Source organism: Chlorocebus sabaeus, chromosome 2 (assembly GCF_047675955.1).
Source record: "Chlorocebus sabaeus isolate Y175 chromosome 2, mChlSab1.0.hap1, whole genome shotgun sequence".
Taxonomy (NCBI): Eukaryota; Metazoa; Chordata; class Mammalia; order Primates; family Cercopithecidae; genus Chlorocebus; species Chlorocebus sabaeus.
Window position 1 is genome coordinate 15,122,801 of NC_132905.1, and position 15,459 is coordinate 15,138,259.

Below are 15,459 nucleotides of genomic sequence, written 5' to 3' on the forward strand. Positions count from 1 at the left end.
CAAAACACAAACTGCTTATGTATAAAATGAGACTGTACTGGCTGTGTAGAGGAGCTCACGGCTGTAATCTCAACACTTTGGGAGGCTGAGGCGGGTGGATCACTTGAAGTCAGGAGTTCAAGACCAGCCTGGCCAACACGGCAAAACCCCGTCTCTACTAAAAATACAAAAAATTAGCCAGTGTGGTTACATGCACCTGTAATTCTAGCTACTCGGGAGGCTGAGGCACAAGAATTGCTTGAACCCGGGAGGCAGAGGTTGCAGCAAGCTGAGATCTTGCCAATGCATTCCAGCCTGGATGATGTCTCAAATAAAAAAAAAAAAAAGAAAAGAAAAATAACACTTCAAAACACAAATTGCTTATGTATAAAATATAAAATAAGACTATACTGTCCAGACATGGTGGCTCACACCTGTATCCCAGCACTCTGGGAGGCGGAGGTGTAAGGATCACGTGAAGTCAGGAATTGGAGACTACCCTGGCCAATATGGTAAAATCCTGTCTCTACTAAAAATACAAAAATTAGCCAGGTGTGGTGGTGCACACTTATAATCCCAGTTACTTGGGAGGCTGAGGCAGGAGAGTCACTTGAACTCGGGAGGTGGAGGTTGCAGTGAGCTGAGATCACGCCATTGCACTCCAGCTTGGTGACAAAGCGAGACTCTGTCTCAAAAAAGTAAAAAAGTAAAATAAGACTATACTAATAGACAATAAACTTTCCAAAATTAAAGAACAGCTAAGTTAAGCATATTTTATACAGCGGATTTCAGCTAAGGTAACAAGTGGGGCATAATCAATTTTCTGGTCTATAAGAAACTTAAGTGCTCAATACATCAACATAAAGCCATCTTCAGAGATTATATAAATCTTAAATCAGAATTAATAGGTTATCTGGCAGAGTAGGCTCTATTATCAGAGACGTTATTTCTTTTTGACTTGTGTGGGTGTCACTGATGTCTGTTTTAGAAACAAAACCACATTAAAAATATTCACCTTCTGTGTTTGGGCTTTTGATGCCAAAGATGTCACTAGGTAGATGGCTGCATCTTTGTGTTTCCAGTTGACAGATGGATTTTTTGCATATTCCTGCAGCATGGAATTAACATAACCAGAGAAGATTCCTGTCACGGGTCCCTCAAAAAACTTGCATAATCCTCGTACCAGATCACAAGCAGCCCTCCGTCTAGTATCAATATCTATGAAATGAAAAGAAAATATATTATGGGAAAAAAAAACAACAAACAACAAACTGACCCAATTTATAAGAAAACAAATTGCCTGGAATAATTTGGCTATGATTGTAGAAAGAAAAAAAAAGAACAAAACACAAACGGCCACCCAATAGCTATCAGCAACACAAACAATGAAAAAAAAATCCCCCAAGAAATACAAAATCAAAATGAAACTAAAGAGGTCACAGAATCACAGAATTTTGATAAATACTAACTATGTAAGAATAGACAAATGATTCAACTTTTGATACTTTCATGCAGGTCACATATAAGAGCTTTCTAAGACAAGCTGAAGAAGGACAACAGTTCTCAACGAAAGCCAGCTGAAAAAACACTTATGCATGCTCAATCCCACTTCTCCCATTTACTAGAAAGAGAACCACCTTAAAACTGGCTTGCTAAAAGACTAGTAACTAAAAAACCAAGATACACACCAGATCCTTCCAAATCTCTCCTTATGTACTCCTCAGAATTATCTTCAAATGCTTCTTCATCAGCAGCTACAGAGAGAGAGATTTCAGATAACACTCCAAAAGACGTCACTGTACTTTACAGCTGAGAATGCAGAAGAGTATGTAGAACTGCCTTGTTCTACAGCAAAGAATTCTTTCCCATCAGATGACTACTTCACATACTCTTAATCATTATCTAGAGCAGCAAATGCTACCCTGAAAGGTGAGGTATTAGGTAATTCACACAACTGTGAGACAGGCTCACTTGTTCTAATGTGACAATTTCCCCAGAATTGGATTACACCTGCAACTGTCAAAAATGTTTGGGATCAACATCAGAATGCCAGCTTTAAATTTCACCAAATAAGATTTAAAAACCAACAACCTAATTTTAATCACTATTATTTCATTAAAGTCATTTCAACAACAAATAAGTAGAGTGGACAATGTCAGATCTGGCTGGCATGGTGGCTCGTGCATGTAACCCAGCACTTTTGGAGGCTGAAATGGGAAGATCACTTGAGGCCAGGAGTTTGAGACCAGCCTGGTCAACACAGCGAGATCTCATCTCTATTTTTATCATATAAATTAAAAAAAAAAAAAAATCTATCCACACACACACACACTTTGGAGACAGGGTCTCACTCTGTCACCCAGACTGGAGTGCAGTTGTGTGATCATGTCTCACTGCAGCCTCCACCTCCTGGGCTCAAGCAAAACTCCCACCTAAGTCGCTTGAGTACCTGGGACCACAGGCACATGCCACTATACCCAACTAATTTATTTCTGGTAGAGATAAGGTTTTGCTATTTTGGCCTGGGCTCAAGTGTTCCTCCCACCTCAGCCTCCCAAAGTGCTGGGATTAAAGGTATGGGCCACCACACCCAGCCAGAAGATTTATCCTTTAAACATATTTTTATGAAAACACAACAGGAAATAAAATCTTATGCTATATTGTCCTTAATTTCCTTATTTTGTTCTAGACATATTTTGAGAACCACTGATCTAATAACTATTTTGATATAAAACACAATCCTGGCCAGGCATGGTGGCTCATGCCTGTAATCCCAGCACCATACGCAGCACTCCAGCCTGGGTGACAGAGTGAGACCCCTGTCTCAAATAAATAAATACACAAAGCCAGCTAAAAATTCAGTGAAACAATAAATGAAACAAAATCAAATTCTTTCGCTAAACAGAGATTCCAGGTAGCTTATCGTCTTAATGTAAAGGAATTTTTGAAGTCTTATTTAATATTTCCAGGAGAAAACCTTCACATGGCACAAGAAAACTCATTACAGATATACTACATCTTCTGTCTTGGTTTAGAAAATAAGAAATAAATGATATACAAGTTTTATTCAGTAATAAATGAATTAGACTGAATATATTACAAATAACAAAGACTTAGGAAATTTATACTAATATACTTTTGCCATAATTACCTCTAAATTCCATGTTAGGCACAATAACCTTTTCACAGATACTCGTCAGCGTGTTCTGGTCTTCAAATAGATTCTTATAATGAGGTCTCTCACAAACTGAAGCCAGAAATTGAATTGCATTACTTACCAACTGGAACAAAACACAAAAACAACAATATTTTTAAAAGCAAAACTCAACAGCTTATTTCTTGGGGAAGATAGGGAGAGAATGTCTTTTAATTATTTTTCTCCACAGTCATCTTACCAAATCATATTTAACCTCTTGACCCGTTGTAACTAGTAAATTCCAGATGGCTGTAACAAAACGAGGCAGGTATCGCTGGAATTCTTCATCGTACTTTTGTGCATAGAGTGCAGCATTATCACAAATCTGGGATTTTAAGAGCTCCAATAAGCCGGCTTCCTCTTCATCCTCACATAAAAGAAAACAAAAACTCCAACATACAATTCTAATGCTAACATAAGTAAGAGGAGTAACTGAAATTCCTGAACTAGACTCATTATCAATTAAATCCAAATCAAATCAGTTATTGTAAACTACAGCTATGTCACCATCCATCTTTTCACCAAGTCTTTCAAATAAGTTGCTGAATTACAAAATATTTCCGTATTAGATTCAAACAGTATATTCTGGCCTAGTGTAGTGGTTCACGCTGGTAATCCCGGCCCTCTGGGAAGCTGAGGCGGGAGGATGGCGTGAGGCCAGGAGTGTTTTTTTTTTTTTTTTGAGACGGAGTCTTGCTCTGTCGCCAAGGCTGGAGTGCAGTGGCGCGATCTCAGCTCACTGCAAGCTCTGCCTCCTGGGTTCACACCATTCTCCTGCCTCAGCCTCCCGAGTAGCTGGGACTACAGATGCCTGCCATCACGCCCGGGTAATTTTTTTATTTTTATTTTTTTTAGTAGAGATGGGGTTTCACTGTGTTAGCCAGGATAGCCAGGATGGCCTCGGCCTCCCAAAGTGCTGGGATTACAGGCATGGGCCACTGCGCCCGGCCAAGCCCAGAAGTTTGAGTCTTGCCTGGGCAATACAGCAAGCCCCCAAAATAAAAAAAAAATCATCTGGGCATGGTATCGCATACCCATAGTCCCAGCTAGTTGGGAGGTTGAAGTGGGAGGATCACTTGAGCCCAGGGTGGTTGAAGCTGCAGTAAGCCATGATCACGCCACTGCACTCCAGTCTTGGTGACAGAGTGAGACAGGGGAAGACATCAGAGGGAGACCAAAAACCAAAGCCAAAACCAAAACTCCCTCACACTGATTACTCAAGGCATAAATAGGGATGTAAAACAACACAAGGTAGCACATAGTTAACTGGGCAAAAAGGTCCTTGTAAGAATTCTATCCAAAAAATTTCCTTGAGACTTTTGTGTGAAGAAAAGTTTTGTTTTCTGAAGTTTTTCCCCCAATGGACTGAAATAATTATTTCATGAGAGCTACATCTTTTAAAGTTCCTATTAATATAGTCAGACAAAATCTGTTGTACAACTATAGTAATGATTTCTTTCTGTACCCCAGAAAGAAATCAAACCTGATTTGAATCACCAATTTTAATTTTTAGTTTATTTGGTATTGAAGTATTCTTAATATTTTGTCTTTTGTCTCTTCGGAAAGGTCATAAATATATTAACAAATGAGTAGCACAGAATAAGTGTTGTATGTTTAAAAGTACACAGTATAAAACCTGTATCAGAAATCTTTACAAATTATGACCTTTTACCATTTTCTCTCTTTCTCGAGCTGTGGAAAATTTTTTCTTTTTTTGAGACGAGGTCTCCCTGTGTCTCCCAGGCTGGAGTGTAGTGGCATGGTCAAAGCTCTTGGCAGCCTTGCCCTACTGGGCTCAAGGTCAAAGGATCCTCACAACTAAGCCTCCTGAGTAGCTGTGACCATTAGCATGAGCCAACATGTCTGGCTAATTTTATTTTTATTTTTTGTAGCAATGGGGTCTCCTTACGTTGCCCAGGCTGGTCTTGAACTTCCGGGCTCAAGGGATCCTCCCACATTGGCCTCCCAAAGTGCTGGGATTACAGGTGTGAACCACCATGCCTGGTCAGACGATTTTTAAAAACGGGCTACCATTATAGAGTTTTAAGTTTTCTTAGTATCTTCAATGAAAAATAATTTTATTTCATGAAATATCCACAATGTGACTACTTCAAAGCCTCACTTTCAATAATGTAATGAAACAGCCTTACCTGTATACTATGGCTTAAGCCAGGCCCATGGTAAGAGTAATTCTGTATACTGCACATACCAAACATGTAACATCAAAATAGAATCAATTATTATAGTATTGAAATTTTTTTTTTTTTTTTTTTTGAGACGGAGTCTCGCTCTGTCGCCCAGGCTGGGGTGCAGTGGCCGGATCTCAGCTCACTGCAAGCTCCGCCTCCCGGGTTTACGCCATACTCCTGCCTCAGCCTCCCAAGTAGGTAGCTGGGACTACAGGCGCCCGCCACCTCGCCCGGCTAGTTTTTTGCACTTTTTTTTAGTAGAGACGGGGTTTCACCGTGTTAGCCAGGATGGTCTCGATCTCCTGACCTCGTGATCCGCCCGTCTCGGCCTCCCAAAGTGCTGGGATTACAGGCTTGAGCCACCGCTCCCGGCTATAGTATTGAAATTTTATCTTTTAACAAAGCAAGAGTAAATAGGTTTCTAGATTGTAGCCAAATAACTCTTAATGAAAGAAAAAGACCACTCAGGCAACATTTTAAATACTTACATCAGTTTGTAAAAGCTTATTATCCAATGTTAAGAGAGTATGAAAATTATTCATCCAAGTTTCCATATTATCTTCAAAAAATTCAGGGAGATCCTACAGAATAAACACTGACTTGAAACTTTTGATTAAAATATTAAGAACACTACTTTTATAAGTTCCTTCACCATGTGGACAAACACCATGTGGACAAAACATTTTATACACAGGCTTCACAGCCTGAGCATTACCTATTCTGACAAGAATTCTCTGCTCCAGCTACATCTGGCAGCTGCATAAAGCATTCTGACTTCTGCCTCTGTTTGTATGCTATAAATGATGCCACCTCTAGTTCTTGTCCTAATCTAAATCTTCCTTCAAGGTTCAGCTAAGACTATATGAAGACTTTCCTTACAAAGCTCAAGCTCAGTGCATACTAATACATCCCCTTTCTTTTCTGAACTACATTTATTGTAAGATGACCACCAAGGCAGACAAACTAATTATCTTATAGTTATTGATTTCTTGTGGCATAGTACTGCCTTCTTAATGAGGGTACAAGTCCCCTGAGGGCAGATTATGCCTCTTTCCTTGGTCTCCCTGCCAGACAAGTTATCAAGAGCTTCATTAAACCTGACTTCTCAGAATTCAAAAGGTGCAAGAAAAAACAGTAGTACTCATTTAAGTAAGAACTTCTCAAACTGCTATCCAGCTGAACACTGATGTGGAACATTGTCCTTTTGGGCTGTTCATCTCCTATTCTAGCTAAAACAACCCAATTTCCTTTTGGGGAATGTTCTCCCTACCACTATGAGTTTATTCATGTTGTGAAGATAAGTCCAGGTACTGGCTACAAACAATGAATGGGCTAGGTCCTCCTTGCATCGCAGTATAGCAACAATCTGTACCAATTAACACCCCTTTCTTGGTCCTGAATCTTGAATTAATGGCTAAGAACAGAAAAAAATGATTGGAGGCCACTATCTCAGTAGCAACAGGGTAACTAGGCATTCCCTGCTATAACCCTGTGGCTATGTTTCCTCTGAAATACTACTAGTTCTTACCCCTTTCAAAGTCTGGTACTTCAAACCTTTTTCTCCCTCATATGGCTTCCAATACAAGTCCTTTTGTATAAGCTAGACAGCAACCCCTAACCAAAACATGATTCCCCAAATGTTAATACCCATATAAATGAACGAAAGAGGAAGGCCTCAGAAATCTAGCTTCTTAATGCCGTCAGTAAAACAGCGTACAGGGTGACTCTCCAAGAATGAGTTAGGATGGGGGGTTTTGCTAACCTACCAGATACAAGAGAATACTGCTTTTTTCCATGAAACATCTCATTAGCATCTGTAGGAACTATACTGTAAAACAGAAGACTATAGATAAATAGGGGGAGTCAGAAAAAACCTTGTCTTTTAGAAAAATCAATGCTGGCAAAAAAGTCTTATCAAATAGAAAGAAAACTCTCTAACATCGAAGAGTAAGAACCAAAAGCAAGAAATCAAATTAACTTACCTGAAAGTTTAAACTATAGAACAATTTTGAGATCAGGATCAGGGAAGAAAACAGAATCCTCAGGGCAGAGGCATCATTTGCATGGGTACTGCAAAGTTCAATAGTGGCCTTGGAAAGGAATGTAGCAACACCGTTTTAGTGCATCGTAAACCCAGCATGCTGATCTTAGTGAAATAGCCTTGCACTAAGCTGAGACTATTCATATTTCTTCTCCAAAATTTGGCTTTTATTTATTTTTTTGAGACGGAGTCTCGCTCTGCACCCAGGATGGAGCGCACTGGCACAATCTCGGCTCACTGCAAGCTCCGCCTCCTGGGTTCATGCCATCCTCCTGCCTCAGCCTCCCAAATAGCTGGGACTACAGACAGGTGACTGCCACCATGGCCGGCAATTTTTTTGTATTTTTAGTAGAGACGGGGTTTTACCATGTTAGCCAGGGTGGTCTCGATCTCCTGACCTCATGATCCGCCCGCCTCAGCCTCTCAAAGTGCTGGAATTACATGCGTGAGCCACCATGCATGGCCTTGGCTTTTAAATAATATACAGTCACTTAAGAGATTGTGAGTCTTTATCATTCTAAATGCAATTAACAGGTTTTACTGACCAAGCGCAGTGGCTCAGGCTCTAATCCCAGCGTACTCGGTGAATTGCTTGAACCTGGGAGGCGGAGGTTGCAGTGAGCAAGAGCGAAACTCCAGCTCAAAAAAAAAAAAAAAAAAAAAAAAGAGAAAAAGCAGCTAGGAGTGGTGGTGTGCACCTGTAGTCCCAGCTACTTGGAATGCTGAGGTGGGAGAATCACCTGAGCTTGGGTAGTTGAGGCTGCAGTGAGCTATAATCATGCCCCACTGCACTCCAGCCTGGGAAATGAGAGTGAGACCCTGTCTTTAAAAAAGTATTTATGTATTTCTTTAAATCTTATAGGATTCTCGCAAACGCCAAGAACACATTCAGGAAAGTATCCTGTAAACTGTAAAATAATGTATAAATATATAAATTAATTAAACTCCAAACATAGTCAAATAAAAATATGTTTAGAGACACATACTCAAATACTTGGGTGAAATGATATGATGCTTAGAATTTGCTTTTACAATATTCCTAAGAAAGGGAACAGAAAAAATAAAACGTTGCTAACCATTAAATTTGTGTCATAATAGATGGGAGTTCATGATAGCATCTCTGTTTCTGTGTAGGTTTGAAATTTTTCAAAAGAAATGCTCTAAATATTATCTATCAAATAAGCTTTCAAAGCATTCTCTTAACATGTATATAAACATTCAAACAATTTAAAACATTAATTTAAAAATATCAAGATGCATTCCATACCTTAAAAAGATTAGTCAAAGGCAAGGCAAAGGCATCCAGAACAAGTTTAATTTCAGTCCATAACTCGTTTGACTTAAATTCATGACGGTATCTAGAAAAGCAAGGTAAAACAGATGCATTTACAAGTTTTTTTAATGTACTTACTTTAGGTCTTCAAGGATAGATGCTGATTGGACATCTATGGATAGATGGTTTTCTGAAATTCAAAGGGAATTCTTGTTTTTTGTTGAGATGGAGTCTCGCTCTGTTGCTCAGGCTGGAGTGCAGTGGTTTGATCTTGGCTCACTGCAGCCTCCACCTCCCAGGCTCAAGTGATTCTCCTGTCTCAGCCTCCCGAGTAGCTGGGATGACAGGCACATACTACCACGCCTGGCTTTTTTTTTTTTTTTTTTGTATTTTTAGTAGAGACAGGGTTTTACCATGTTGGCCAGGCTGGTCTCGAACTCCTGACCTCAGGTGATCCACCCACTTTGACCTCCTAAAGTGCTGGGATTACAGGCGTGAGCCACCATGCCCAGCCAGTTTTCTTTTTAAAGAAATCAAGCAGTTTATTAAGACTAAGTATTTCATAGGTAATAGAGCAATATGAAATAAACATCCTAGTTGAGAAGTAACAAACACAATACAGAAACTTCAGCTCTCATTCCAGGATGATCACATTCAAAGGAATGACAACAGTCACAAAAACATAAATGTTTACACAAGCAAATAAAACTTTAAAAAGTATTTTAAAAACATGAATCTATGCATTAATACCTTTTAAATAATGAATGTGCTGTACGGAGAACTCCATTAATAACATGGAAATCTCCACTCTGAAAGCGATTCACCATTTCTGTCAGCAAGTCAGGCCATTTCTGTGGAAAATCTTCTCTGCCAATAATGCTAATTGCATCACTTAACTGGGAGAGGAAAAGATTAATTAGATGAGAGCTTTACAGAGGAGCCCATGTAAAAAGCAGAGTGATGTTACCTGCTTCTGAATTTGCTCTGGGCTGCTAAGCATCAAGTGCACTATGTTGGCTTTAATGGCCACTCGATCGGCTTCACAAATTTTGTTTGGTTCATCTTCAACCTAAAAGCAAAGCAGTAACTGAGGAAGTAACCCAAAATCCATATTCATATCCTTATGATTTTAGGTAAAACATAACTTTATTTCCTAATTTTCTAAGAAAAGAGAGGAAGGTTTGGTCTTTAGTTTCCCTCTACATGAATGGGTCATAGATTCCTTCAATAATCTGATGACAGCGTGAACCCTTTCCCCAGAAAAATGTACATTCCCTCCCAAATGCAAATATTTTACATACAAATAAGTGAACTTCTCTTACTCCTAGATGCCAATTAAGAATTTCTATTTTAGGCTGGGTGCAGTGGCTCATGCCTATAATCCCAAAACTTTGTGAGGCGGAGGCAGGTGGCTCACCTGAGGTCAGGAGTTTGAGACCATCTTGGCCAACATGGTGAAACTATGTCTCTACTAAACATACAAAAATTAGCCGGACATGGTGGCAGGCACCTGTAATCCCAGTTACTCGGGAGGCTGAGGTGGGAGAATCACTTGAACCTGGGAGGCAGAGGTTGCAGTGAGCCGAGATGGTGCCAAGCACTCCAGCCTGGGCAACAAGAGTGACTCTGTCTCAAAAAAATTCCCACTTTAGGCCAGGTGTGATGGCTCACTCAAGGTCAGGAGTTTGAGACCAGCCTGGCCAACATGGTGAAACCCTCTCTACTAAAAATACAGAATTAGCTGGATGTGGTGGTGGGCACCTGTAACACTAGCTACTTAGGAGGCTGAGGCAGGAGAATCATTTGAACCTGGGAGGTAGAGGCTGCAATGAGCCAAGATCATACCATTGCATTCCAGCCTGGGCAACATAGCAAGACTCTGTCTCAAAAAAAAAAAAAAAAAAAAAATTTCATTTTATATGTAAACTAATCAGGACACATAATTAAAATTTTTATAGATATATGCTACTTAATCCATACACATCCTCAAAAGCTTCAATTTAGCTCTCACTTTAGAACAAAAATCTTTCCAATTTTTTTTTTTTTTTTTCCCCGAGACTGGGTTTCCATCTGTTAACCAGGCTGGAGTGTAGCATGCAACCTTGGCTCACTGCAGCCTTCACCTCCCAGACTCAGGCAATCCCTCCCACCTCAGCCTCCCAAGGAGCTAGGACCATAGATGCACACCACACATGACACACCCGGCTAATTTTAAATTTTTTGTAGAGATGGGGGTCTCACTTTGTTGTCCAGGCTGGTCTCAAACTCCTGACCTCAAGCAATCCTCCCATCTCAGCCTCCTAAAGTGCTGGGATTACAGGCGTGAGCCACCATATCCAGTCCTCTATGAAAATTTCTTGACTATTACTAGTTAGAATGCATCCTAGATTATATCACCCAAAGAGATTCTAGAAGTCTCACTAGTTTTACAAATCAGTGAGAGGGAGAGGACTGGCATGTCTACCAGTAGAGATGGACTTTTAAACATTCTGAGATTTAAAAGACAGTATGTGGCTCTTGTTGCCCAAGCTGGAGTGCAGTGGCATGATCTCAGTTCATCGCAACCTCTGCCTCTCAGGCACAAGCGATCCCCCCATCTCAGCCTCCCTAATAGTTGGGACTACAGGCATGCACCACCATATGCCTCGCTAATTTTTATATTTTTTGTAAAGATGGGGTCTCACTTTATTGCCCAAGCTGGTCTTGAATTGCTGAGCTCAAGCAGTCCACCCACTTCAGCCTCCCAAACTGCTGAAATCACAGGCATGGGCCACCACGCCTGGCCTCTAAGATTTCTTTACCACTCATGGTGATACTTGAGAAATTATACAGGCTTAAAACAATATTTACTCTCTCTTTTATGGAATGAGAGAAAAAGTAAGACTCTAAGAAGTTTTTGAGCGGTTTAAAGTTGACTTTTTAGATAAACTGATGATTTCTGTCAACTGCTAATACTTTGTAACATCTGCTATCACTACAAAAAAGCCTCATCTTTTTCTCTATCATGAGCCAGGCCTTCTCAACCTTAGCATCACTGACATTTTGGCTCAGATAATTGTTTGTTGTATGAAGCTATCTTGTGCACTGTAGGATGCACAGCAGCATCTCTGGCCTCTACCCACTAGATTCCAGTAGCAATCCCCCAGCTATGATGTCTCCAAATATACTGCCAAATGTCCCCTGGTGAGCAAAACTGCCCCCAATTGAGAACCACTGTCCTAAGCTAAGAGAAAAAATGCCTGTTTCTTAATTTATAATTTATTAATCATTAAACCTGTTATAAAATAGGTTTAATCTCAAAATTAGAATATATACATACACATATCCCACAAGACATAGGGCAAAATACCTTATCAAAAACTTGAAATCTAAATTATTTTAAATTCTGCAAATTTTCTATGTATCTGATTTCTTCTCAGCTTTAATTTTCCAACATCAGAAATCACTTCATTTATTCAGACTGTCTTCCCACAATGTCTCGTCACTAGGCGGTGAGTAAAGTGTAAATTCCAAACAAAATGGAGATTAAGACCAAGTCTCACTCCCTAGCAACCTGAGGTATGAAGCTGGACAAATTTATATAAATTCAAATGAAATAACAGAAGCTTTGGAAAAAGGTCCTGTTTAATTTTATCTTTGATCCATATCTGAATCCTTTCTTTTTTTGAAACAAGGTCTCATTCTATAACTAAAAGACTAGAGTACAGTGGTGTAACTATAGCTCATTGCAGCCTTGAAGTCCTGGACTCAAGTGATCCTTCTGCCTCAGCCACCAGAGTAGTTGGGACTACAAGCACGTGCCTTATCTTTGAAGAACACTGCTTATATAAACCTTATAAACATACAGGATATTAAATTATGTATTCACAAAATACTCACAATTCTCCAGTTCCTTTTAATATAGTTTTTGAATGTTACTGAAGCACATACTTTGATAACATTATCCTGGGACTTTTCCAGTAATGTTAAAAGCAACAGTGGGTAATTCTGATTTCCTTCCACAGATTCAAGAAATTTCTCAGCTGTAAAAGAATTTTCATGTTAGACGACTAAGATAAAAATCTTTCCACCTAATATATGTAACACATACATATCAAAAAAAGAGAAAAGATTAGGTTATTTGTGGGTCTACAGGGCCTTTTCTATTAAATGGATTCTATATAATGTTACATTAAACTTATATAATGCTTCAGTTTTCAAATCACTTTACCATCCGTTAACTCACACGATTCTCACAAACCTATAAAGTGGCCTAATTGGATGATCATCTCATCTGTAAGAGAAGCTGCTTCCCAGAGAGATTAAGTGACTTCAAGACTTCATATACCCATGTCTTATTCCAGAAAGGAGTATTATTAGTACTATTAGTGCTAATATTTCTTCTATAGGCTAGTGATGAAGAGCAAATGAGTCAATTCATCCTAATATATTATTATTAGCCATATGGGTCCAGTGATTTACACATATATGTAAGTATATATTATATATATATATTTATATATATAAATATAAAATTTCATCTAGTCGTCACTATTACCCAGAAAAGTAGGTAGCATTTAAAAAATCCAGGCACTAAGGTTAAGCAACTTGTTCAAGATCACACAGCTAGGCTTCACCACTGAAAAAGTTTTAGTGCAGTCCTTATTCTACCTTACCAGCCCTAAGCCTTTTTGTCAAAGTAAAAAAAAAAAAACTAAAAATTTCTTAATACCAGCAATGAATTTATCCAAAAAATTTACCAATATTTTTTCAACCCAGATTATATTCTGGGATAAATTTCCTGAGTTTATCATGTGTGATGGCAGTACAGGGTTTCTCTTAATTTTTTTCTATCTTTAGCTTCATAAGGCAACACCAAAGATTCTAATATTTTTTGAAAAGTTAATTTCATGTATCATTTAACACCTTCCCTCTTTCTGATTGAGTCCCAAGAGTTTCACTGACATTTTCAAACTCTCCCTGCTTTGTGTTTATCTTGTTTTTTTTGAAGGATGAGGACTGTTAAACTGAAAAATGTTCTTCAGGAGGGGACATACTAGTGTTTTATATGAGTACAGAACGATTTGTTTCTTCCACATAGTAGCCAGCATTTTGTACAGGGCAACACACTACATACATGATTTGAGGAAAAGCCCATGTAAATTGCCAAGTCTCTTTCCTAAATTGTGATAAATACCAAGGAAGTGAGTTTGAGTCTGTTCCTTTCTGTATTCATTTCTTTCAACTTACCACAATATTCATATGCATATGTTTCTGCACACTCAAGGAGTCTCAAAAAGTCTAGTTGAGTCAGTCTTGTCAGTCAGTCTCAATCCCTGAGAAATGCTATGTTCCCAACTTCCCAGAAACACCAGATTATTTTTACACTCTGTCCTGAATTCATAAAGCAACAGAACCCTTGCCTCACACACTATTTAAAAAAAATAACTGGCCGGGCGCAATGGCTCACGCCTGTAATCCCAGCACTTTGGGAGGCCGAGACGAGCAGATCATGAGGTCAGGAGATGGAGACCATCCTGGCTAACACGGTGAAACCCCATCTCTACTAAAAATACAAAAAATTAGGCAGGCGTGGTGGCGGGTGCCTGTAGTCCCAGCTACTTGGGAGGCTGAGGCAGGAGAATGGTATGAACCCAGGAGGCGGAGCTTGCAGTGAGCCGAGATTGCGCCACTGCACTCCAGCCTGGGCGACAGAGTGAGACACCGTCTCAAAAAAAAAAAAAAAAAAAAAAAAATTAATAGTGTTGGCAACGGCTTTCTTTGAAAGTCTAAGAAGATTAGAGCCATTAACTTCCCTTTATCCAGGAACACATTACTTCTTTACACACTAATAGAAAAACTAATTTGCCATCTCAGAAACCACAAAGACTTTTCCAGAACAGGACAGATGCATTAACATGGTCATGATTCTATTCATCATATATAACACACATTCTCTTCCTCATGGAACCCTTCCAAAATCCTCTATGAGCATGCATATTGGTAAGTTTTGAAGAAACAGGTTAAGAGCATTTTAATATGGCCCACATCAAGGATCAATAACTGACTGCTCACAAGACATATCTGGCCCAGTAGTTTGGTTTGCACTGTATTTCACTTTTTTTTTTTTTTTTTTGAGACAAAGTCTCACTCTGCCACCTAGGCTGGAGTGCAGTGGGGGCAATATTGGCTCACTGCAACCTCCGCCTCCTGGGTTCAAGCGATTCTTGTGCCTCAGCCTCCCAAGTAGCTGGGATTATAGGCGCTCGCCACCACGCCTGGTTAAGTTTTTGTATTTTTTAGTAGAGACCGGGGTTTCACCATGTTAGCCAGGATGGTCTTGATCTCCTGACCTCGTGATCCGCCCACCTCGGCCTCCTAAAGTGCTGGAATTAGAGGTATGAACCATCATGCCCGGCCCCCAAATCTTTTGAAGTTACTTGCTAATATTTAAAACTGAGGGCACTTCATATAAATATCCTTATTTTTCAAGCAAAATTGGAAATCTGATCTTGCAAAACTTGTCTGAATCCCCAAAATTAGCTAGTTCCAAAAAACACTTGCCACTTAACCAGGGCATGTATTCTCCTGATATTACCAGTCTCTATTTGGCCTATCTCCCTCATTTAACTTAACGTCTGAGTCCTGTGAACACCTGAGATCAAAATTTTATTTCTAAGTTTTTAATGGAATCTGGTCAGATTCAAGAAAGAAAAAAAAAGCTCCAGGTCTTAAAATATGTTAGTTAAATCAAACCCAACAGAAAACTAAAAGACAGTAACTGATTATTTGGTTTCATTCA

The 15,459-nt window shown here is 39.3% G+C and overlaps 1 protein-coding gene across 1 annotated transcript in view; it reads right to left on the bottom strand.

Moving 5' to 3' along the window:
- CSE1L (chromosome segregation 1 like) overlaps positions 1-15,459 on the bottom strand; it is a 47,380-nt gene that overhangs the window by 19,434 nt on the left and 12,487 nt on the right. The window contains exons 3-12 of the mRNA XM_008014586.3: positions 12,558-12,700; positions 9,646-9,747; positions 9,429-9,574; positions 8,673-8,763; positions 7,347-7,454; positions 5,853-5,945; positions 3,375-3,542; positions 3,131-3,260; positions 1,668-1,733; positions 995-1,197 (exon numbers count right to left, since the gene is read on the bottom strand). Coding sequence (XP_008012777.1) covers positions 995-1,197; positions 1,668-1,733; positions 3,131-3,260; positions 3,375-3,542; positions 5,853-5,945; positions 7,347-7,454; positions 8,673-8,763; positions 9,429-9,574; positions 9,646-9,747; positions 12,558-12,700 — 1,250 coding nt within the window. The remainder of the gene's footprint in view (positions 1-994; positions 1,198-1,667; positions 1,734-3,130; positions 3,261-3,374; positions 3,543-5,852; positions 5,946-7,346; positions 7,455-8,672; positions 8,764-9,428; positions 9,575-9,645; positions 9,748-12,557; positions 12,701-15,459) is intronic.